This window comes from Poecilia latipinna, unplaced genomic scaffold (assembly GCF_001443285.1).
Source record: "Poecilia latipinna isolate Pla-1442-1.1 unplaced genomic scaffold, P_latipinna-1.0 Scaffold869, whole genome shotgun sequence".
NCBI classification, from domain to species: domain Eukaryota; kingdom Metazoa; phylum Chordata; class Actinopteri; order Cyprinodontiformes; family Poeciliidae; genus Poecilia; species Poecilia latipinna.
The window spans coordinates 212,177-235,007 of record NW_015113485.1 but is presented as its reverse complement, the minus strand read 5'-3'; the positions used below and the strand labels follow the sequence as shown (position 1 = coordinate 235,007).

Below are 22,831 nucleotides of genomic sequence, written 5' to 3'. Positions count from 1 at the left end.
TCATCTGCTTTCATCAACCCATTCTTGAGCTGTTCAATAAAACGCAGACATGGAGTTTTTGGACAGCCAATCATCTTTTTATTTGTCAGACTGCATGAAAAACAAAAACGAGACTAGTTCTTGTAAGCACGGCTGGATCTGCGACCGCGGGCTCTCTCGAACTTCCTGCCCTTGGAGCGGACGTAGGGCCTGGAGAGGAGAAGAGAATAGAAATTAGGACAAATCAAAATCTCAATCTTTGTTCCTGTAAACCAGTACAGTGAAACCATCTATTCATGTATTTTTCTCTGGAATTAGTCTGAAATATCAGTCCATTTGTGGAACTTGGAAAGGTGAAATACCAATAATTTTCCTAGGAGACTGGCTGTAACTTGCAACTAGCTTCTGCTATAGTACAAATACAGTTTGCATTAATAAATAAAGATATATTTGGGATATGAAGTATTAAAATAGACTGTTAAAATCACTTTTAGAGGGGGTAGTTTCAAGTATTCATGGATTTCAGTTATTGGTTGTGGTCCCCTTCCCTCTAAAACACTGTATCTCAGTGTGGTGATGTGGATTAGATTCTCTTCACATCCACCTGTTATCATGACATCCCTTCCACTTTATACCAGTAAAGAAAACATTTCAAATCATTACACTTTAGAAAATATCTCATTTAATTTGATTTCTACTTTCTATTATTCCCATTCCTGTTTTGTGTTGGTCAGCTGACTAAAAATATGACAAATTAGGATCCTCTGTAAACCAAAATAACTACCCTATTACTGTACTTCACTTTATTTCTTCTTGGTAATTAATTATTCTTGATAAATTTTGTATTACACCCCATTTCTAGCATTTCAACATTCTTAGGAAACATAGATTATAACCTGTGATCAATTTGAAATGCATATAATCGACTTCCTGCTGGGTAATATGAATTAGATACAGAACCACATTCACCAGCAATCTAAGAATGAATTACTAAAATGTAGAAAATTATTATAAGTTTTCAAAGCGGGAGAAAATTTAATAAGTCGCAGCTAGGACCGTCACAATAGACAATAAATCAACTCATCACATGATAAATGAAAAGAAATTCAATAATTTTCATTTGCTTGATTTAGCGTTTCTCTTTTTTCTCTCCGTTTACCAAAATCTGGATGATTAGTCAGCAGTCTGGTGTTTTGGTCTCAACTATCCCCCCCTCCTTTTTTTTTTGGAAAGATAAGTTTGTTTACAGAAACTTCATCATTTATTTTGTTGTATCTGTTGCTTTCTTTATTTTGGATATTCCAAATATCTTACAGTTCCAGTGGTTAAAAGTTCATGAGAATTTAAAGTTTATTGAGCTTTCAGAAAGTGTTCTTGCATTTGTATGCTGTTATTACTGATATATTACTTGAAAATGTTCTCAAAACAATGTTATCGTTTGTCGCAATAAGTTTTGGGACAATTTATTGTCCAGCAAAAATTTTTTTGTGACAGGCCTAGAGGCAGCTTCATTTTACACCTGAAACGTTTGTGGTACAAAACGATTAAAACTGGAGAGATTTTAAAAGAGCAAAAATCGTCAGAACTTTTTCTCTGCTTCATAAGTCCAACACAATTTCATGTTAATCAAATGTTCAAAATAACTACAATTTTATTGTTAAAATAAGATAAACGTTACACTTTAGAGGCACTTTTGTGAAATAAAGATGTTTGAAAGCAGCAAAAAGACAAACTCCAAAAGTGTCAACATTCGACTGAAGACAATTTAAGTATATTTAGAAAAAATGTCAAAAGGATCAGATTGTAAAAGCCCTCAATTCAAGGTGCATTAGGTTTAGCATTTTTTAGCAAATGCTTCTCTACAATCACAGCACATTAAAAGTATCAAAGTAAACTGTGTGGTTTCCGCTTTTAAGTGGAAACAATGTGGGAAAGTAAGAAACTAAGTACACCATGATGTAATGCATTTACTTTTATCAGATGGAAATAGCTCAAATCTAAGCTGTTTTGATGACCCAGTACGTTTTGAATTTTGTAGTTTTATCAATTTGTAGTCAAAATATTTGACTTTAAAGGAACCAATGTTGGTTAATAAACTAACAGGGCTCCTGTGTTTAACCATGTGATGCTGTGTTGGTTTCATGTTGGGTTCAGACGTACTTGGTGTGGCTGTGAGGGGTTCCAGGAGCTTTTCCAAAGTGCCTGTACACCTCTCTGCCTTTACGGGGCCCTGAAAAGGAAAAGATGTATGTAACATCAGATACAGACAGTAAAATCTCTGACAACATCATCAATTTTAGATCTCTACATTAGTACAGATAATAATCCACATTTATAGCACACATCTGGAAACGCTACAGCAGCAGAGAAGAAATGTCGGGGATAACAAGGAGCTTTGATTCATTTTGACTGGGAAATAAAACTCTTAAAGGCTTGATTAAAAGAACCATTTGCAATCATTCATGTTGTCAGGCTCCTAAAAGTGACTAGAGATTGTTTCAAAATGAAAAGAATAAATAAGATTTCTACACATTTTTCGTTTAAAAAGGCCAAACTTTCCATATTTTTCTGCACTTTTAGATCATTCTGGATATTTAAGTACCAAGTATTAGCACTGAACTTGTAACAGCAGACATGTCTCATCTACNAGTTNCACAAAACAAGTTTAACTACGTTAAACAGTAGATCTAGAGCCTAGATCTACTGTTTATAGATCTATAACTCCTTAAAATATCAGATAAGGAATGGGTTATCTTGAACTAAATGCATTTTTTAAAGACATTTCCTTTTTTGACATTTATTTTGCTAGGAAAATCCCCCAAAATAGATTTATTGCTTTTAATTACAACATTTTGGACTCGGATTGAGAAAAACACACCAGATCAAACTAACTTTGAAGCTGCCTAGAGACAACATGTAAAGGGATAAAATGCTCAAATTAAAATCTGATTCAGCAAAGTTAAGCATATAAGAATAAAAGTAAAAACTATACTTTATTGGGCATTATTAAGGTTTGTCCAAATGAAAATGGAAGACAAGAGAATGACTAGCAAAATCAAAGTTTGTCCATAATCTTTCTTTCAAAATGATGAGCAAATTAAATCCTCAATCAAACAGAAAGTCTGACATAATGAGTAATTTATCAAAAACAATTAAAAATATAATGTGGCTACCTGGTGCCAAGATTTCAAACAAGACCAAAACTATTTTTTATCTATTTTTGCATGGTGTCATTTCGTTATTGCTTGGTGAAGATTATAAATCCAGAGACTTTGTTCTGATTCAGAGTTCTTATATAACAGAGTTTATTAATGATTCTACCTTCTCAGATTAAACTGGCAGACTGTAGGAGGAAACAGGAGAAGTTCAAGTACCTGACAGCAGCACTGTCCCATGTCCTTTGGGAGAACTCAAAGCCAGCTGGTCAAATGTCATCACCTGACCTCCGGCCTTCACGATCCTGCGGCGGGCGCGGTCGGTAACCTTGAGAGCGCAGATCTACAGAATAAAACGCAGAACTTCAGAGGGTCACAATGCTGAAGGAACATTATCTAAATCTTTATAAGATCAAATACTTTGAAGGAAAATGTAGATTTAGTAAGATCACTTACCTTGAGCTTGGGGATATCCTGAATCCTGATGTCATCAGTGACTGTTCCCACGACAACCGCGACTTTGTTATCACGACCGGGCATCTTCATCTTACGGATCTAATTAAAGACAAAACAGGCAGAGCGGAAAACTGATGAGGACATATTTCAAACCGAGGAAGAGACATGTAGAAAATATACCTATAGATATGAATGGGAGAAAAGGATTTCAGCATTATTATGGTAGACCATTTTTCTTCTGTAAATTATAAATTAAGATGTCAACATCTCTTTCAATTTCTTTTTTTAATCTCACTAAATATTAAGCACCAAAACCATAAATTTTATGTTCAAAACCTTTCAAATTTTGGCATGAAAAGCCCCCAAAGCCCCACATAACATTACAGCAAATCAGATTAAATGGTTTTTGACTATTTTACTGTTGCCTTAGTTTTCTATCATAGTTTTTTTTTCTAACCTTCTGACATGCTTCAGTTGTTCAGCTTTGTTTCAGATGAACACCAACATCAGAACAGAAAAGTGTAGGACTTTTAAGCAAGCATTTAATTGATGCAAGTTATTAAAAACTCCTTGCATGAACCACTAAGACATTTTGACAATTGAAGTTGTTTTTCTTTACACAATAAAAAAATCTTTGTTTTTAAACTTGCATCAGCTTGAAAATAATGCTTCATCAAACCAAAACAATGTAACATATCTGTTGCTCCAGGTAAGATATTGACTACTCATAACCACCTGAACCCTACATTAAACATGTTAATGATCCCCTTAATAAAATTAGTTTTTTCTTCTTGTTAAATGATAACCACTTGTTAAAAAAAACCTTTAACAAAAAGAAGGCAACCTGGGACAATCTGGGTGTTCTTTACAACAAACATCACATGCCGAAAGGCCTTTAAAAATGTTAAGTTTGAGTGTAGGAGGTGATTAAATGTGCTCTACTGCAGTATACCATCTCATAAAATAGGATCTCTAAACAAATTAATCACATTTCATAAAAAAAAAAACAGACATTTCTGAACATACCAGCGCCCACCTGAAAAATTATGCCTTACAATACAGAAAAGTATTTTTAAACTATCTTGGACTAACCAGGCGAGAGATGGAGATGGGAGGTTTGTTGGTCCGGCTCATGAACAGCCTCCTCAGGATGACCTTGTTGAAGGGAGCATTTGTGCGGCGGGCAAGAAACCTGTACAACTGTAAGAAACCAATATGACAAGTTATGACACACTTAAAAATCTGGCAATCACAAGACTCATACTCAAAGTTTTATGCACCAATAAGTAGTGTCAGAGATATGGTTTTAAAGAGAGGAGAACATTATTTACCTTAACCAAGAGCCTCAGATAGATATCCTCACTCTTTGGCTCTTTCCTGTGCACCTTACGGTCCTTATTGTGCCTGATGTCGACTCCCTTGAAAATTTGAACAAAATCACATTGAGACGCATCACCTGAAAGTCTTCGTTTCAAACTAATCACATGTAAGATCCACCGTTATCTCTACAGTATACATCGCTAAAGCCGCATTAAAGCAAAAGCATATAAAGTTAAATTATAATGCAGATCAGAGCCCTTTAGCTAGCTGAAGCTAGTTCACACGTTGACGCTACAGCTATCACCTAGCAAACAGCTATCACTGTCAGCAGCATTTTATTTGGCTCAGTTTGATACTTAGAATCGCTATAAACGTGACCAAATGCATTCTGAGTTTTAAAATAATATCCGGCTTTCAGAAAACCTCGCAAGGCTAACTTCAAGTCAGAAACATGACTGAAATCGGCACCAATGTCGGCTTCAAAGTAGCTATGCCAATATGAATAATATGGACAAATAATCTTAAAATTACAGCAACAGTGCCACACTAAGTATCTACGGGACATGTTTATGTACTAATCAGCACGATACGATGGTTTGACAAAAAGGATGGCAATGGATAAAACAGTTATCATATTTTACAATATCTGGTAGCAGTACCTACCATCTTGGACTCAGAGCGAAAAGGGAAAAGGAAGGGACAACGTCTCGCGATAACGCAATGGTCTGAAATTTCGGCCTTCTGATTGGCTGCGGAGCTTGTGTTTTCCGCTTGTTAATTTGAGGATAGAGCCTCTAGTGGTGTGTAGTGGAATTAGCAGTTGAACTAAATCGGCTATTAACCACCCGCTGGATTTTATATTATCGTATTACAAGAGCTAATTCTAGATGTGAAGAGGATGGAGGATAAAGGAAAAGAACGTTTAAAAATAATGTTTGTTTTTTTTAAATATACCATTGAGTTCCAGATAGCTTTTACATTCCACAAGTACATTGGAGCATGTTTACCACCAAAATATAATTGTTTTATAATTGTTAATGATAAACAATGATAAATAATTTCGGTAATTATTTATTTACCATTAATTGTATCAATTATCTGGAATGGACTGGCAGCCTGCCCTGGGTCTACCCCACCTTTCAACCAGTGTCTGGGCCTTACTGCTATTTGTGCAGTTTTTCTCATTACAAATTTATTGTTATTTGCACAGTTTTTATCACTTCTTGTAAATGGTCAGCTGTAGTTTCTATGCTGTGCACATTTTAAAAAATATATCCTCCTACTCACTTGCACATTTATTTGCATCAGAGTGTGCTATTTTAATGTTTTGTTCAATTAACAAAAATAAAGAATTGACAACAGTCTGTGTGTATTCATCGATATATTGTGTTTCACTAATATGGTGATGGAGTTACTAAAATAAATTGACTTTTCAGTAATAGTGACATTTATTATATATTGTGCATGTGTTTGTCATGCTTCAAAGATATATAAATTTAATGTGTTGTGAGCTGCTTAAGATGAATTAAAACAAATGTCAGCAGTATGAATCTCATAAGACAAATTAAAACAGATGTGACATAATAAAGATGGAGGAGTTTTTCGGTTACAAAGCGACAAAAAACATACACACACACACCACACAAGCACGCGTACACACACAGGAGGGTGCATGAACTCATGTTTACTAGATTTAAAAGCCACAAAAACAGTAAAGATCAGGCATTTATGCATTCATTTATTTAATATTTGTAAACAGATCACTTGGAAGGAGACGATCATCTGATTCACAGACCTGTGAATGTTATTCTTTCAGAGTTTTCACATATAACCTTCCCTTTAAATGAGCTTCAGTTAATGCCAGTATTTTACAATATGTATCCTAAACATGAATGTCTGAGGTTTAGTCAGTTTTGTGTCCGCGCTGCTGTCTGAGATGACACAGAAAGATGGTGAAAGTCAGAGCGATTCCTCCCACAAACGCAGTACGAGCCACAGGGGGCACAAAGGCAAAGTTCACAGCCTGACAAGAAGCAAACAGATTAAAAGTCAAAGCCCAGTGTTGTATAAATGAATAAATGAAATGCATTAAGGAAAACAAAGTATCTGACCTGCATCGTTGACCAATACACCACTCCGGCCTGCAGTGACAGACAGATATTTAAGAGCTGCAGCACGATTGTCTCTTAGCCCAGTAAAGCTAAACATTAAATTTAAGACCTTGTAAGACGTCCAGAATTTCTGTCGCCAGTCTTCAAGTAGGTCGTCTCTGTTTTCTAAAAAGCTTAAACCTGAAAGTTAGATCTGATAATTAAGATGCTCAGGTAATGATTGTTTGTCCAGTCCTTCAAAATCGAGAACATAGCCATATAACGATATTCAAATATTTCACAACAAAGGGAATTAAGATTTCAGTTTAGTTATTAGTGTGTTTGTGAAATGCAAAATATAATCATGAAGTAATCACAACATGTTTAAGTTAGAAATACATAAAAACATGTATAATAGATTTATAGATTTGATGGCAATAAATTATGAAATATGTTGCAGTGCCTTCTACTATTTTGAAATACAAATGTGTTACTGAGACTTGACAACCCATGAATGTCCCTCTTTCATCCACTCTACAAACAATAAAGTAACTTTTCATTGTCCTTAGATGGTTAGATAAATGTAAGGTTTCAAACTAAACTACCTTGGCTCTTTCTTTGGGCGAACTTTAGGTGACTTACTGTTTTCTTTCAGCCATTTCTTGATTTACAAGGATCAACACTCGTTTCACCTCTTATGAATTACATGTTTTCTTATCTTCTCCACTTTGAGGAGTGGACATTTAAATAAGTAAAGCAGCAGTTGTATAAGAAAAATATTCTGTTACATTTAATTAACAGAAATTACTTATTATAATAAGTGTGGCACCATCGCCGACTTAGTGAAAAATAAATTCACAATGTGGGATTTTCACTCTGAATAATTAACTGAAATCAAAGGTTGGACCCTGTAAGTTATTCAGTGTGAAAATGTGCTGCAACATTAAAAGATTAACTAATTTTAAGGCTTTTTAATCGTATCTAAAAGGGCAGTGAAGGAGCTGCAGATGATAAAATGGACATATGACCTTTTCATCTTGGTTTAGGGGTAAATGTATATTATGTTGCTAAATGAGCTGTCTGGACTTTATGTTGTTTAGTAGAAAACAATCTGGCATCATCATTTGTATAGATTTAATAACTCCACATTCACTGAACTCCAGAGGTGGAAATGTATTTGCTTTTCAGTTTTATTGTTTTATTAAATAAGAAAAGTCTGATAAACAGTGACAGTTTGTTTAACGTGACTAATAAAGAAAACACTCGTTGACCAGAGTGCGTTTCTGCATCTCAGCCAAGTCGTCCATGCCTACATTTGGCCTTTTTATTTGCGGAGATATTCTAAATTTCTAATCAGTATTGAGTCAGCAGCACCATTGTTCCACAAATACAAACATAGACGTAAATGTAGGAAAAACTAATGTGAATCCTCAGTTATTTGTCATATATAACGAAAATGTTCTTTATTTTATCTAAAGTACAAAGGGTTGGATAGTTCTACTTAATCACATTTATTTGAGTAACTTTTTTGAAAATAAAAAAAAATACTTTTAGGAATATTTTTACTTCACTGTACTTTTTACTTTTATTTGAGTAATTTTATTATTAAGTATTGCTACTCTTACTGCTTGAGTACAATGTCTGGATTCTTTATGAAGAACAAACAATGTTAACTAAAAACTCACCAGACAAAGACACACACCTGCAGTTTTTGCTAAAGTTTGGTATTGAAATAAATTGATTTGGGAAAAAAAATAAGATTTCTTGTTACTTATGTGAAATATTCTCATTTAGGTCCTTTAAACACGCAAAACTTAATATTTTGACCCGTCTGATGATGCAACTTTTAAAAACTAAATGATTAATAATTTGATTAATTACTCAGGACTTGAGTAAACTTTTTACTCTTGAGTGATTTCTTGGATGGCTACTTTTTATATTACTTGATTAAAAGTATGTTGAAGTAGTTCTATTTTTACTAGAGTACAGTTTTTGAGTACTCCGAGTCTGCCCACCTCCCAGACGCTTCAGATGAAGGTCAGAAGTTGTTGGTTCTTAAAAGAAGCCGAGTCTTTGAACGGCATTCTCACCGATATAAAAAGCGCTGATGGTAACCGGAGCAGCAACCAGCTGATCCAGCACCACCTTCCTCGTTACGGCCCGCAGCCCGCCGCCGGGCACCATCCTCTCCAGCCCTCGCAGCCAGTGGTAGTTGAAGTTGGCGTGGAAACACAGGCCCACAGTTGCCACTCGAGCCGTCTGATGCCAGTCGATCCCTGCGGACCGCTCGGACGCCAGGGCGGGATTTCTACCCAGGACTCTCTGCTGGATGAGGTCCGCCGAGGCAAACAGCGCCGTGTACCCCAGAACGTTGCTGATGTACGGGTGAGCCTGAAATGAAGCCCAGGCCCGGTTCATGGTGAAACGTCTGACCAGAAGGAACATGTTGGACTTCAGAACATTTAAAGGACAGTGGCTTGAGAAAATATTAATTCATTGGTCATTTTAAACCCATAAACCTCCAATGATGCACAATTCTCATAGTAAATATAAAAAAAATGAAATGTGTGGCATGTGTTTTATTATTAAATAATTAAATGTGTTTTATTATTAAATAAAACACATGCCACACATTTATGGCATGTGTCGCATAATTGCCTAAGTCTTATTTTTAAAAAATAGGACTTAGGCAATTATGCTATTAGGCTAATGATAATTAACCTGCAGTGCAATCCATTCACTTCAGAAATTAATTTAAAAATGGGCCCAAATAATCGCATCAAGGTCCAGATATGATGAAAACAACAAGACGTAGTTTTGGTCTAGTTTCGAGCGCAAATGTCTTAGTACACTTGAAATAATTAACTCAGTCATTCCTCATAATATGGGAAAGCATTTTTCACTGATCACAAGTACTTTTTGGTCAATATTAAGGAATAATTGACTTAACAAAAGCTCATATTTCTTGCTGAAAAGTTAATTCAACAAGTTAACAGACAAAATGAGCTGCATCATTGAGGATATTCAACCAATTAGTTCACAAAGTTCCACCCCAAAGGTTCAGGGTAATATAATATCACTTCCTGTTTTCAAAAAGAGGATTTTTACCAGAGTAATTTATCTTTACCTTTACAGAAGTGGTGCAAAAAGAAGAGGGTAGAGCAGCGTCTGAAAACAACCCTAGCTTTATGAAAAAATATAAATCGTAACAATCAAACGCACCTCTTGAGTTTGGCTCCTCTTTAAACCCCCAAAGCCACTGAAACAAACACCGTTCCCACTGGCTCTGCTCAATGTGGAAGAACCAAGAAAAGAGCAGAAGTGACAGAAATGTTCCTGCCGGGTCAAAGGTTAGCAGGAATGTGTGATAAAGCTTTTTATCATGTGGGAAAGCAGCACATGTGAACAGCTTCACACTGTCGAGCTTCTGAATTTAGACATGACTTACCACAGATTTTATTTTCTAAAATGTTGTTGAAGTAGAGGCTCAGTTATGGAGTAAACTCTGCAGCTTTCCGGTCAGAAGCACATGTGTTGTTTCTATAAATAGACACGCAGCAGCAGCGGCTCCCTCTTCTGAGATGAAACACAAAGATTCATATAACAGTCAATTTATTGAAGAAATAAATAAAAAATTATTTTTTTTGTTTTGTTTTTGTTATGAAGCTGATGAAGACACTTTGCGAAGCAGGAGGAACATGTTTCTAATATTTTAACCCCATCAGGTCTTTTCTGTCTTTATGTTTTGTGCAAAGTTGTCAGTTATTTTTTCAAATAACTTCCATTAGAAAAAAACATGACAGAATTAAATTACATTAAATCAATAAAGTAGACAATGTTGAACAGGAAAGGGTAAAGCTCTTTTTCTTTTTAAATTTAATTTATAATAGATACAATAGCTAAAGAAAAGAGTTTGCATTTTGAAATTCCACACTTTTCCCAGATTTCTTAGATTTTTTTTTCAATATTTAACTGCAAAACATCCACTGAGTTGTTTTCTTTTTTTTTAATCCAGATGAACAATGAAACTATGATTTCTATAACATCTTAATTTCACAGAACTCCAGAAAACTAAACCCACTTCAAGAACCTTTGATCCAGTTTAAAAACAAAACTAAATGGACCTAGATACCAAAACAGCAGTGAAACAGGCGTTTCTGATTTTTGATTATTTGTTGGATCAGTGAGCTGGACAAAAACACAAGCTTTGATTGACAGAGCAAAGATTAAAAGGTTAAAACATCTGTTCTTTAAAAACAAAAGCACATTCAGACTGAGGTGTGAGCATTGGGTTGAACTACTTCAACAGTAATGGTCAGCATGTATTCTTCCTGGCTGAAGGTCTCCATCTTTCTGTGTCTCTGGTGCCCAACAGGTAAGGCTGAAACAGAATTGTGCACTATTATGGACAGAGGTATGTTTCAAAGCAAATGTAATCGTTCAGCAAATTTTTTTGCTGCTATTTAACAATCCTATGATGTGCTCTGTCTTTTATGTTCTTTTGCCTATACAAAAGAAGTGATTTGGAGAGAGTCGGGACAATCCGTTACGATCCGGTGCAGAATTAATACTGATCAAGATTTTCTGGTATTGAAAATGGGACATAACGAGGAAACTGAGGTTGCCTTTATCAACAGAGCCTCCAGAAAAAGACATTTTCATAAAAGAATTGCAGGAAGAGTTCAAACAAATGGAACATTCCCAAATGTGGATATTGTGATTGAAAACTTGAATGTAAGTGACTCAGGGCCGTACTGGTGTGTGTATTCAAAACTAGATGACAATTACCATCAACTGGTCACAAAGGGTTAAAAAGAAAATGCTTCTTTTAGATAAATAGTTAATATGGACAGACTTAAATATTCAATTTTGCTTGTACTTATCTAGACTTGGGAAAATAGTAAATTCCAGACGTTCAGACTTGAAATTAGATTTTTATCCCGTTTCCTGGATATTGATGTCAGAAAATATATCTAACAAAAACAATAAGACCTGAAATTTAAAAGGAAAAAATAAACAGAGATGGATTAAATGTTTTTGCAATAAAAAATACTTACAAAAATAAAAAAAACAAAAAAACTTAATCAAAAACCCAGGATGATTCACAACAATGTTGTTTTTAATGGAACCTCACAGTGTTAATTTAAAAAATAAAACTGGAGAGAATCGACAGTAAATGAAGATAAAATGTTGTTACAGCGTTTCCTTTGTGATTAAACAGACTCTCACCTGCTGCCATAGATATGTAAAAACCTGCACTCGGAAGGCGCATTGAAATGAAAAGGTCAATTAAAGCGAGTAGCAACCATCTGATCTCTTCCACCTGAGAATGTGATAATAAGAGGTCAGAGTTCAAACCAACCAATTAAAGCCTCGTTAGCAGCCGTCACTGCGGTGTTTGTGCTTCTCGGTCTTTAACTGGCCGCTTTTTATCGCAGCTCACAATGGAGACGACGTTGAGCCCACAGCTTCCTCCACAAGCAGCGGTTGACTTTTCACATAATTGCTGCTTTCGCCTCTCATCGGCTCCGTCAATGTGTGAAGGTGGAAACCAGGCGGAGCAAAGGGGGTGTGTGAGTCTGCAATCAGCGCTGATGACTCTTGACTTAATCTGAAGCTACAATAACTGCTCTCTCTCTCTCTCTCTCTCTCTCTTACACACACCACATATCTCTGGAGAGTTGCACCTCGTCTTCCTTCAGTGCAGTTTGTAGAGACTTTCACATGCAGCAACATTCAGGCTAAACGGTAAGAGACATTTATTGCTATTATTACTAAATTATAAGACATAAATTAGGACAGGAATCTGCAACCTTTACAATAAAAGGTTAAATTTTTACCTTCAGCCCAACAACATAAAGAGCAGTTTTATGTTGCTGATAAGCAGCAACATATTTTTGATTAATATCTTCAAAAGGGAATTTTTAGATTTGGAAGTAAAATAAATAAATAAATAAAAAAACAGTAACTTTTGTAACAAAATAATGGATACGGTTTATTTTAAGGCATAATGATATTTGTGGAAAATTTTAAAAAACATAATCATAGATAGATCTGTATCTATCTGTCTGTCTGATGCATCTAATTTGATTATGATCTTTTAAAAGTACTTTAAAGTGATTTGTTATTGAAAAAACTGTTAAAATAATTCACGTTATGAACCATTAATTATTTTATGTTCTGCCTCTTCTAATCTCATTTCTCAAAACTGTACTTAAATTGACAGATTAACATTAAATATTCTTATTTTAGCATTTGTTACATAGGAATTAAGATGGCTATGAACAAACCAGTAAATTATAAATATCGGCCCTCTCATCTATTTTTAATGTATAATAAGGAAGTAGCATCACAGGATTCACAGGAACAGAGAAAGATGGGAAAGTTTTTGAGTGAAATCATATTGTTTTTCTTCTGGTAATTAATTTTGACACCAGGAAATTTCTGTCATTTTTACACAAAGTGACAGTGAAGCAGTGCAATTTAAAAAAAAGACACAAGAGAGCAGAAATAGGAAAACATTAACCACATTATTTAATGTTCAAATAAAAATTCTTTGGCATTTTAAAGAATTTATGTTCATGAATATCTGAAGTACACCATGTTTTATGTAAACATGTATCTGTGTACGTACATAAGAAGCTATTTGCTCCCTGAAAAGAGAAACGCTGCTTCTGAGAGTTATTTGGTTGTCAATGTTTGAATACCTTTTTATGCATCATTAAATAACACAAATACAGTAAAAGTTTTATGATCAGAATGATGTTGGGAGAAAATGTTTGACGCTCTTCAAGCTTTTAGTTAAAGTCATGAGTTTTCTGAAATTTATTTTGCAGAGTAAACGGTTTTTGTTGATAAATAGTCACTTAATACATTTTAATGAAAAGAACAAAATCCAAAACTATTTGCTTTCTGCAGCCATGCGGCCGTCCTTCTCTGTGAGTCTGGAGCCCGGTCTGGAGCGAGGCGTCCCGTGGGGTCGTGACCTCTTCACCTTTGTGACTTCAGCAGCAGGTCACATGATGCGGACTCTTCAAAAGCCCCGGAAGAGCCGTCCGTCCAAGCGGCAGGTCAACCACCGCCGCTTCCTGCATAACATGATCCAGAGGTACGTCGGTGCAACAAACGAACAAATTCAGTTTTGATTTTAGCATCTTTTCAACGAACAATTTCTTTAGATTTCCACAAAGTAATGACACTAAAAGCACAGATCTGTTTTTATTAGGTCGGAAACTTTGTGCTTTTTTTTAGACAGTTGTCCACAAATATTAACATCTTGCAGAAGAAAAGGTGTCCATGCTCATTTTGCAAAAGTTTTGTTTTTCTTTGTTTTTAAAACCTCAAAATAGAAATTAAATAGCGGTTCTCTTTGGATTGTAAAAATTGCAGATTCCTGTGCAAAGCTAATATTACCAGAGGTTGCTGCAAAATTTTAACTCAAAGATACGTAAGCAATCAAAACAGAGGTTCTGATCTGCTTTTGTTTTATAAATACTTTATTTTGGATTTTACAATTATTAACTGACAAGACAAAATCAGCTCAGGATCCAGAGGAATCAAAAGTATTTAGACAAACCTAAAATAAAACACATTTACACTGATTTAACAAAACAAGAAGAAAACAAACAGGGTGGAGGTGATGGAGGCTGATCTGCTTTTTTAAAGGGGCAGTATTATGTGTTTCCATAGCAACTGTGTTAGCTTCAGTTGCCAATAAAATGCTGTGTATATCTAGTATGATTAAAGGAAGTCTGACTTTGTAGTTTAACGCCTTGAAATTGGGCCTCTGTCTCTTGAAAAACTTCTGCTCTTTCTGAGACGTCGTCATAATAACAATGTTCCTCTATTAACAACGTTTTTACCAGCGTTAAGTAGCTGCTACAATGAGCTCAGCTGATATTTGCTAATTGCTGGTGGCTAGTCTGAAGGAGCTGAGTGGGCGTGTTGGAGGGGAAGGGATGCTCTGATGCTGTAGCTCGGAAACTTGTAAACTGCAGCTCCAGAAGGAGGAGCTACACCTTGAAGGCGGGGCTAGGTCCAACCAGGCGTTTTGCACAGTTGAATGGTTGCCGTGGAGATTCAAGGATTTCTCAAACATGCATGAAAGAATCAAAGAAACACTCTTTGATGAGGATATAACATTACAACAGGATGTAAAGCTCAAAAATTTTTACATAATATTTCCCCTTTAAGATCTGCACAGTAAAAAGAAAATTATTTTGTTCTCTGATAGTCATTTGTCTCTCAACAGGAAATTTGCAGATATAGAAGCAGCGAACCATCGTCTGGCGTCGGCCCTTTATGTTAAGGACACACAGGAGCCTCTGGAGCCGCAGGGCTCCACGTACCAGAGCGAGGCTCTGCAGAATCCTGATCATAACGGAGGTCAAACAGATGCAAAGGGCATCTCAAGGTCGAGGGACAATGCGTCTGTTGCCGGGGAGCCAAAGGAGCTGGACGATAAACAAAGAAAATCCACCAACAACCAAAACAAGACGAGACAAACCAATGAAAAAAGAAACAACAAAGCCGTTGAGTTCTCAAAAGTTTTTCAGGAGTCGGAGCTCCTTCAGTCTGAATATCCCAGTCAGCAAAACCAAATGAACCCAATTAACAACCTCAATGAAAACAACCAGCACCCAAATGTTATTGTTCTCACCCAAAACGAGGACAATTCGCCTCCTTTCTCCCCAGAGCTCTCTCCGCTGTCTCTCGACTCTTGTGATTTCTCAGCTCAGATGTTGACGGACCTCTCAGCCAACACAGAACAAGAAACCATCCGTGACATAACCGAGCTCTTCACGGACCCAGTGGGTCACATGGACGTAGAGTCCTACTTTGAAACCATCTGTCCGCGCCGGATGGAAGACATGATTCTGTCTGATAACTTCACTGGGTTGGAGGAGAACATGGAGCCCGAATGCAGCTTTGGCTACAGCTGTGAAGAAGATCGAGGAGGAACCGCAGATTACGTCCAGCGTAACACGGGAAACTCCCGTCAGCCGAGACAAAGTGAATACAAAGCGAGTGCCTCCTTCTACAGCGTCTCTGAGCAGCAGGGGAGCTGCTGCATGCTGGGAAACGACCTGAACGTTGCACCGTTTGAAGGCGTGGCTCAGTCTTTCCCAGTTCCTCCTCCTCAGCAGGAGCGCCATCCCGTACCGACGCCTCCTCACGACGATGACTGGCTGTTTCCTGACATCCTGAAGGACAGGCAGCTGCCTTACTGCTGAATCCACACGTTTACGGAGTTTCATTACGCTGACGTTCATATTTAAACGTGAACATTTCTGTATGTTTTTAAACTGCCATTGGGATTTCTACTGATTCTACAAAAAAAAAAAAAAGCTTAAAAGAAAACAACCCAACCAGTTTTCAGGAAAAAAGTTAACATTCTTTTAGTATCTGGAAAATGAGCTGTTTCAAAAGCCTCCTGAGTCACAATTGATGGGCACTGTACCGTTACCTAGCAACCCCACACTAGAAAAAACTCAGGTAGTCCAACTTAATTTTTATTTGTTACAAGTAATCAAATTAAGTTTATCCAAGTGAACATATTAAGTTCATTAAGTTGTATTTTAATCAAAAGTAAGTACATTAAGGTTGACATGCTTATGAATCAGAGATTTCCCATTTTCACTTTGGGCCATATCAAAAATCAAAATGTTCTTAAAGGGCCGGTTGTGCCAGAATATATTGATAAAACCTATTAAATCGTTAAAATATCAATAAATAGGTGTTTGCTTCAGCATTCAATAAGTATTTCTTAAAATTAAATAATATTGAACGTCTTTTCACACCGATCAGTGCATTCAGGATTTTGTGATTGTTTTTTTTTTTTTTTAGCAATCAAAATCACATATTTTGTGGCGCCAGTTTAGAAATATTTGTAAGGAATTTTTATATTTGCGCTGATGTTAAACGTGACTTTCACAGACTATGATTTGATGTCAGCTGGGACGGCAGTCACGTAAACTTAAAAATGTTTTTGGCCAATTTTGAGGGAAATTTGCAGTAAAAATTTGAAAAGAATGTGGGAATGTGTTGATTTTGTGTTCATTTTACAGATTTGTGGAAAAACTGGAGGGAATAATTGATGTAATTAGGAGTTTAGAGGGCCACATAAAAGGCTATAGCGGGCCAGAATTGGCCACATGTAATATATTAACAAATTTTCGTTAAGTTGGAGTTCCATTTTTTTTTTTTTTCAGTCAGCTGAGCTCACTGAAAAGCTCAGCTGGTTTTATCACTGTATGCTCAGAAGCACCTTTGTGGATTTAAAGTGACAAGACGCCCTAAAGCAGCTCTGTCTGAAAGAAACTCGTATTGACCAGAGTAAAATCTCATTATCTAAAAATAACTGTGCAAAAAAATGTTGACATGTTTTGTAGCCGTAGCCTGTTAAGGAAGCATAAATGGTCACCTTTAAGTTGCTTTGTAACTAAATAATATTTTGGAGACCATAAGACCTGGATTACATGGATAAGTTGAGATGTTTTTATTCTTTTTCTTTTCTTAATCAACAGGACAAGAAGAGCTTTGCAAAAGTATTCACAGTATTCATTTTGTCATAATAGAACTACAAATGTGTTTTCATGAGACATTATGTGATGCGTTGTGTGCAATGTAAACGATTTTCTTTGAAAAATGGCTCCAGCTCGGGTAGTTTAGATGGAAAGAAAATGTGAACGTGCCACAGATTTTCAGTGTTCTCAATTAGCTTTGGTTCTGAACTTTGACTAGACCATGCAAACACATGAATATGCTTTGATCCAAATTTTTCCAGTGTAGTTCTGAGCTGCTTATAAGTGCACGCCACACTTTTCAGATTTTTATTTGCTCCTTTTTTGTCATTTCACTAAGAGATGCCATGAATGGTTTTGTACTAGTTCTAGGTTTATTATCCATTCATTTGCAACATAATTTTAGTTTTCTGTGAGTATTTTGAGGCTAAGTTTAACAAACGTTTCATTGTTTTGAAGGATATATAATTAAATAGTTTACTCAGTGTATTATGTCACATTGTTCTGTCTCTGCATGCTTTGGACCTTTTTAGTTCCTGACAATAAAAAGTAAATTGAATGAAAACAATGCAAGAGATTTGTTTCTACTTTCCCACAAACTCTAAATGTATTATTTATTCTAGGTCGGACATTTCTTAACGGTGTGGCTGTAAAACAGAAACAACTCTTAATTAGTTGATATTTGTATTGTTTGCATTAATAAACAAAATGTCAGCACCTGACTGATAAAATCAGGCTCACATTATTGTCTTAATGTCCAATGTAAGAATAGAAATATCAACAAAAAAAATGCAGATTTAAAACTTTTTATCTTAGACTTACTGTAAAGGTTTTAGAAAAAAACTGAAAAAGTAATCAAAATTATAATTTTTAAAATTATGACTATTAAAGCAAAAGTGGAATCCAAACCAATTACACCCAATGTGATTTTTCCCCCCCATAAACCTACTAATATATGGTTGTGTCTTCCTTGGCAGCAACAACTGAAATAATGACCTCCATTCGAGGGGATGCCACAATAACTCCAGACTTTGACTAGGCCACTTCAAAGCAGCTTATTTTAGCTCTTCAGAGGAATTACTGGTGAGCATCAGATCATTTTCCTGCTGTATGCGCTTCAGCTTAAGATAAAAAAAACTGATGCCAAGACATTTTCCAGAGACAAATTAATGTTTACATTAATTACAGGAAGTTGTCCTGCAGAGCAAAGTGCCTCACCACCATGTTTGACTGTCAGCAGGACATTTTATTAAACATATAATTCACCAGATGGATGATAAACGTGTTTTATTAGATAAACAGACTCTTTCACATTGTTGAATCATGAAAACTAACACTTGGTGATGTAAAACAGACCTGCAGTGCTTTAGATGTTGTTCTGGGTACTTTAGTGAACTCCTGGACGAAAATTTTTTAATGCGCTTTTGGAGTAATTTTGGTCGGTCAGCCACTTCTGGGAAGGTTTTCTCTTGTGGGTAACGTTTATATCTCTGGTCCTAAAGTCTTAAAATCATTTTTGGAACAAATTCCAGACTGATTACATTTTCTTCTTACCTGTTTTTATATTTCTTTATATTGAGACTTTTACCCTACTTCATGCCGCAAGACAGGTTCTGATTGATTTCCTGTTTGCAGAGTGGCAACAGGAAAGTCCTGGGTTCATATCCCTCTTTCTCCCGGGAGTTTGCATGTTCGCACGCACGCACGCACAAAGATCAAAACCAATCACAAATAATAAAGTTAACCCCAGTCAGATGTTTAATAATTACAATATCATTAACAAAAAAAAAGGCTAAAACAATAAAAACATATTTCCAAAATGCTTCAAGTTCCACAGTAGCCATAAACAAACACTCAGGAAAAAAAAAATCAAAAACACCTCAGAAGAGCTTCGGCCTCATTTCTTGCTACAGGTGACCAGGACTCGGCTCGTCTCATTTTAGCGTTTTGAACCTGTTTGATCAAAGTCGCCGCTTTCAGACAGATTGCATCACTGTGACATGTGATCTCAGCTCGTTTGGCTTCATGCCTGATTTTTATCCCAACTGGTGGTGTGTAAAGTGCAACTTTTACACAAAAACAACAGCTTGCATATTGCTAAAGTAAAGACCTACACTTTCAGAAAAGAGAAATTAAAGTTGTTGTGACACATTTTTGTTTCCACTTCACCTGTTGCTGTGAAACAGGGGGATACATGGATGCACATGCAGCTGCTGAATTAATGTAAACAGAAGGAAAAAAAAAAAAAAAACTACTGCAGAGGCCTTGAGATTTCTCAGTGGTAAACATTTTTCATTAAAACTGACAAAGAATAAACATTCAAAGCAACACAATCTTAAGTTTTCATTGGTTCCAGTTGAGTTAAGCAGGAAATAAATACTTTATTTTTATTGTTCTAATAATTAGGAGGAGTCTTTGATTCACAACCTGGAAGTAAATCTACAGGTTTTTGCTCTTCAGTTCAGTTTTTCACCAGATCTAGTGGATATCGAGTTTTAAATGGCAAATTTCAGCCTCCGTTTCTTTTTCTAGATATTGATTTACAGCTGAGTTAAATGGATTTATGTTTTTATGCTATGCTGGTACCTCTGGGTCAATTTGCTCCTTCACCATACCACATGCTTTCCCATGTTTGGATCGAGAAATCTGTATCAAATTCAAAGGAAACACTTTTTTAATCAAATGTAACAGCTAAACGTTTTTATCGTATTTTTTCCCCTCAACATAATTCATCAAAATACCCAACTACTGAGATAAATAAACTGATGGTTAAGTTTAGACGCTTTTTGGGATCTTTTAGCACGCTTTGTGTTACTGTGCTATGGTTATTTTTAAGTGATTTCTTGACTTTCCAGTGGAAAAACTCTTTGTCTTCACACTTGCATATGACTCAACAACTGGGAAATAGCTGCAAAACTTCATGAGAATATTTAATGACAATACAACTGCAATGATCCTGCGCCTCTTTATGAAGTTTTTATAGGAGTTTAATTCCATCCAGTTGCTCAAATATATGATCTATATTCTCTACATCAATGCATGATGTGTGAAATATAAATATTGCATCCAAGCATTTTGTTGTGATGGCGATATTGCAGACAATGATACTGTAATCCACTCTAAAGGCTGGTTATGTCTTTTTCATGTAGCTCCAGGTTAGTTTTAATAACTTGAATAGTTTGTAAAATGCTTTTTTTTTATTCAGCAGCAAGTTAATTTGATGATCTGCAATACCTAAAGTGTGACGAAAAGCAAAAATAAGCAGAAATCTGTAAGGCAGCAAACTGTATAAAGGTATTTAACATCAACAGATAAGGAGCAAAATGAGGGGGCGAATTGACCCAGATCTCATTATTTACCATGGAAATGTAAATATGCTTAAAGGGGAATATGCCATCTAGCTTTTACAGGCGGAACTGGTTCCTATCAGGCAAACAAGTGCAAAAAAACCCTCATTTAGTAAAAACAAATACATGGAAACAATCTGAAGAGACGCGCGTTTCAAACCCGGTTTCACAGCAGAGTGTGTTCGGTTTGACCCACACAGATAATGTTGATCTCAGTAGATAAAGTAAAAAAACAGCTTAATAAAAATTCATCTGTCAGTGCCACCGTTGTCGTTTTGTTTAAACCTAATACTACAAGCATATGAAAAGTCTATGGTCGCCCCGCCCCGGCCCGGCCGCCCTCCCTCTGCTTCGTTCTACTGCTACTCTATGTTTACTACAAATTTAAGTCCCTTTTCTCATCCGTACGCCCGCCGTTTGGTTAAACACAAAAGCTTTGTTTACACAGCTCATCATCAGTGCAGTCAAGTCAGACGTACAAAAAAAAAAAAAAAAAAAAAAAAAAAAGCAGTGTCTGTATCAGACACTGATAAGAAAGCTGATGTGCCGCTTCGGATAAATAAAAAGATGAAATAGCAGGATTCTCCACAGGGTGTTTCTGGCTCGTTTTTGTCATATTTTTTTTCTCTTTCAACAGCAGTGATAAATCTCCCATGCACGTCCTGCAGGCGCAGAAATAACCAGACTCACACAATACTGAGCCCCAAGCAGCATAAATTCATGTTGGATTTAAATTATAGAAGCAATATGTTAAGACTTAAGTTAAAGAAACTACCCCGACCCTCCGCCACATCCAACAACAAACACTTTCTAATCTAAGAAGAATCACCAAGTCATGCCTGATGGCAGGAGAATTGATGCATCCCACCATCTTACAGGTTATTTAGAGAAATATTGCTCTTGTTATAATTTAAACGTGGTTGATCTTGTTCTTATTGGCTATTTTACGTCGTGCTAGATTGTCATTTTCAGCCTGAGCAGAACTTCAAGTCAGATCCATACAGTCAAACCCCACATGGCTTGGAAACATCAACTTATGGAAAAGACATGAACTTATTAAGTCTGCTCTCTGTGTCCTGAAACTGTCATGAAATTAGCAGATAATAACTTATTTTCCATTTAAAACCAGGAGTTTTTCAGTTTCATGGTTAGAAATTGCTCGTCTGTGTTATCTTACATAAAAAAAAAATAAAAAAAAAATCTATTTTTACTGAATTAGCTGAGAAAGAAGAAGCATCGGCACATAGTTGTAGCACCACTTACACCCATCCTGTATGACTTTGATTTAAAACTAGAGCTGTTATGTGCGTGTCGCTCCTCCACCCCTGAGTGTTCGAGGCTGCGTCTGAGTCACTGCGAGCGTCACTCCGCGTTGTTGACGCTGTACGGTGGAGGCGGGTCCAGGCTTTGCTCCGAGGACGGGGTCAGGCTCTGTGGGAGTCCGGGGGTCGGGGTGGGGGAGGCGGGGAGCTCCTCCGAGTCGGAGTTCTCCAGCGAGAGGTCGTCCACCAGCGCTCTGCGCCCTCGCATCGACAGCGGCAGAGGAGCACGCCTGGAAGACAAGGGAGACGCTCACAACAAGCCCTGCATTTAGCCAGCTGAAATAATAAAATAATTATCAGACAATTTGTTACACTGTGAAGAAGGCCTTTCTGAACTAGTAATTATTTTTCTTTGGACTTTGGCTGCTTTTTTTTTTAATTTTTGTGTGTGTGTGTGTGTGTTTTTTTTAATTATTATTTCAGAACCATGTTTGTTAAAGTGTTGACCTGAGCTATGAAGTAATCCATAAAAAACCCAATAAATTTAAGGTAAGAGCTACAAACGTACAGGACAACTAGACAGAGAATGACTTCACATTAGGTCTGAAATTATTAGTTATGATGAATCAATTACTTAAAAAATCGTCAGCTAATTTAGTGACTGAATAATTGTTAACTTGACTATATGAATTCAAAAAA

General features: G+C 36.2%; 4 protein-coding genes across 14 annotated transcripts in view; 1 reads left to right on the top strand and 3 right to left on the bottom strand.

The window, feature by feature from the left end:
* Positions 1 to 54: 54 nt before the first annotated feature.
* Positions 55 to 5,678, bottom strand: rpl18 (ribosomal protein L18). Its single transcript, XM_015048265.1, has 7 exons — positions 5,574 to 5,678; positions 4,922 to 5,008; positions 4,683 to 4,790; positions 3,591 to 3,689; positions 3,354 to 3,477; positions 2,140 to 2,209; positions 55 to 189 (listed from the first exon to the last, which is right to left on the bottom strand). The coding sequence occupies exons 1-7, from the start codon at positions 5,574 to 5,576 to the stop codon at positions 114 to 116; spliced, it is 567 nt and encodes a 188-aa protein (XP_014903751.1). The 5' UTR covers positions 5,577 to 5,678; the 3' UTR covers positions 55 to 113.
* Positions 5,679 to 6,574: 896 nt separating this feature from the next.
* LOC106957057 (mpv17-like protein) lies at positions 6,575 to 12,449 on the bottom strand. Of its 3 annotated transcripts, none has more exons than XM_015048254.1 (7): positions 12,230 to 12,341; positions 10,449 to 10,576; positions 10,223 to 10,336; positions 9,091 to 9,428; positions 7,131 to 7,201; positions 7,022 to 7,051; positions 6,575 to 6,933 (listed from the first exon to the last, which is right to left on the bottom strand). In XM_015048254.1, exons 4-7 carry the CDS (start codon positions 9,416 to 9,418, stop codon positions 6,814 to 6,816), a joined length of 549 nt encoding a protein of 182 aa, XP_014903740.1. In that variant the 5' UTR covers positions 9,419 to 9,428; positions 10,223 to 10,336; positions 10,449 to 10,576; positions 12,230 to 12,341; the 3' UTR covers positions 6,575 to 6,813. The 3 variants fall into 3 exon arrangements, with proteins under 3 accessions (XP_014903740.1, XP_014903742.1, XP_014903741.1); XM_015048256.1 differs by having other exon boundaries at positions 10,223 to 10,286; XM_015048255.1 differs by lacking the exon at positions 12,230 to 12,341 and adding an exon at positions 12,363 to 12,449 and having other exon boundaries at positions 6,580 to 6,933.
* Positions 12,450 to 12,476: 27 nt separating this feature from the next.
* Positions 12,477 to 18,082, top strand: c16h19orf85 (chromosome 16 C19orf85 homolog). 3 transcript variants are annotated; one of them, XM_015048253.1, is made up of 4 exons: positions 12,477 to 12,569; positions 12,708 to 12,748; positions 13,919 to 14,108; positions 15,252 to 18,082. In XM_015048253.1, exons 3-4 carry the CDS (start codon positions 13,921 to 13,923, stop codon positions 16,231 to 16,233), a joined length of 1,170 nt encoding a protein of 389 aa, XP_014903739.1. In that variant the 5' UTR covers positions 12,477 to 12,569; positions 12,708 to 12,748; positions 13,919 to 13,920; the 3' UTR covers positions 16,234 to 18,082. The 3 variants fall into 3 exon arrangements, with proteins under 3 accessions (XP_014903739.1, XP_014903738.1, XP_014903737.1); XM_015048252.1 differs by having other exon boundaries at positions 12,482 to 12,569; positions 12,680 to 12,748; XM_015048251.1 differs by lacking the exons at positions 12,477 to 12,569; positions 12,708 to 12,748 and having other exon boundaries at positions 13,750 to 14,108.
* Positions 18,083 to 19,258: 1,176 nt separating this feature from the next.
* The window catches only part of myh14 (myosin, heavy chain 14, non-muscle), a 36,959-nt gene continuing 33,386 nt past the window's right edge, over positions 19,259 to 22,831 (bottom strand). For 6 of the 7 annotated variants that reach the window (XM_015048238.1, XM_015048243.1, XM_015048240.1 and 3 more), the window contains one exon: positions 19,259 to 22,422. In XM_015048238.1, coding sequence (XP_014903724.1) covers positions 22,233 to 22,422 — 190 coding nt within the window. In that variant the 3' untranslated portion in view covers positions 19,259 to 22,232. The remainder of the gene's footprint in view (positions 22,423 to 22,831) is intronic. The other variant, XM_015048245.1, reaches the window with a different exon arrangement.

Coding starts and splice junctions, on each gene's coding strand:
- rpl18 (XM_015048265.1), bottom strand. Junction 3,478..3,590: donor AGGATATCCCCAAGCTCAAG/GTAAGTGATCTT, acceptor TTTATTCTGTAG/ATCTGCGCTCTCAAGGTTAC. Junction 190..2,139: donor ACCCCTCACAGCCACACCAA/GTACGTCTGAAC, acceptor TCTCCTCTCCAG/GCCCTACGTCCGCTCCAAGG.
- LOC106957057 (XM_015048255.1), bottom strand. CDS start 9,418: ATGAACCGGGCCTGGGCTTCATTTCAGGCTCACCCGTACATCAGCAAC. Junction 7,202..9,090: donor CATCAGCGCTTTTTATATCG/GTGAGAATGCCG, acceptor TCTAACTTTCAG/GTTTAAGCTTTTTAGAAAAC. Junction 7,052..7,130: donor AATTCTGGACGTCTTACAAG/GTCTTAAATTTA, acceptor CTGTCACTGCAG/GCCGGAGTGGTGTATTGGTC.
- c16h19orf85 (XM_015048251.1), top strand. CDS start 13,810: ATGAGTTTTCTGAAATTTATTTTGCAGAGTAAACGGTTTTTGTTGATA. Junction 14,109..15,251: donor CTGCATAACATGATCCAGAG/GTACGTCGGTGC, acceptor GTCTCTCAACAG/GAAATTTGCAGATATAGAAG.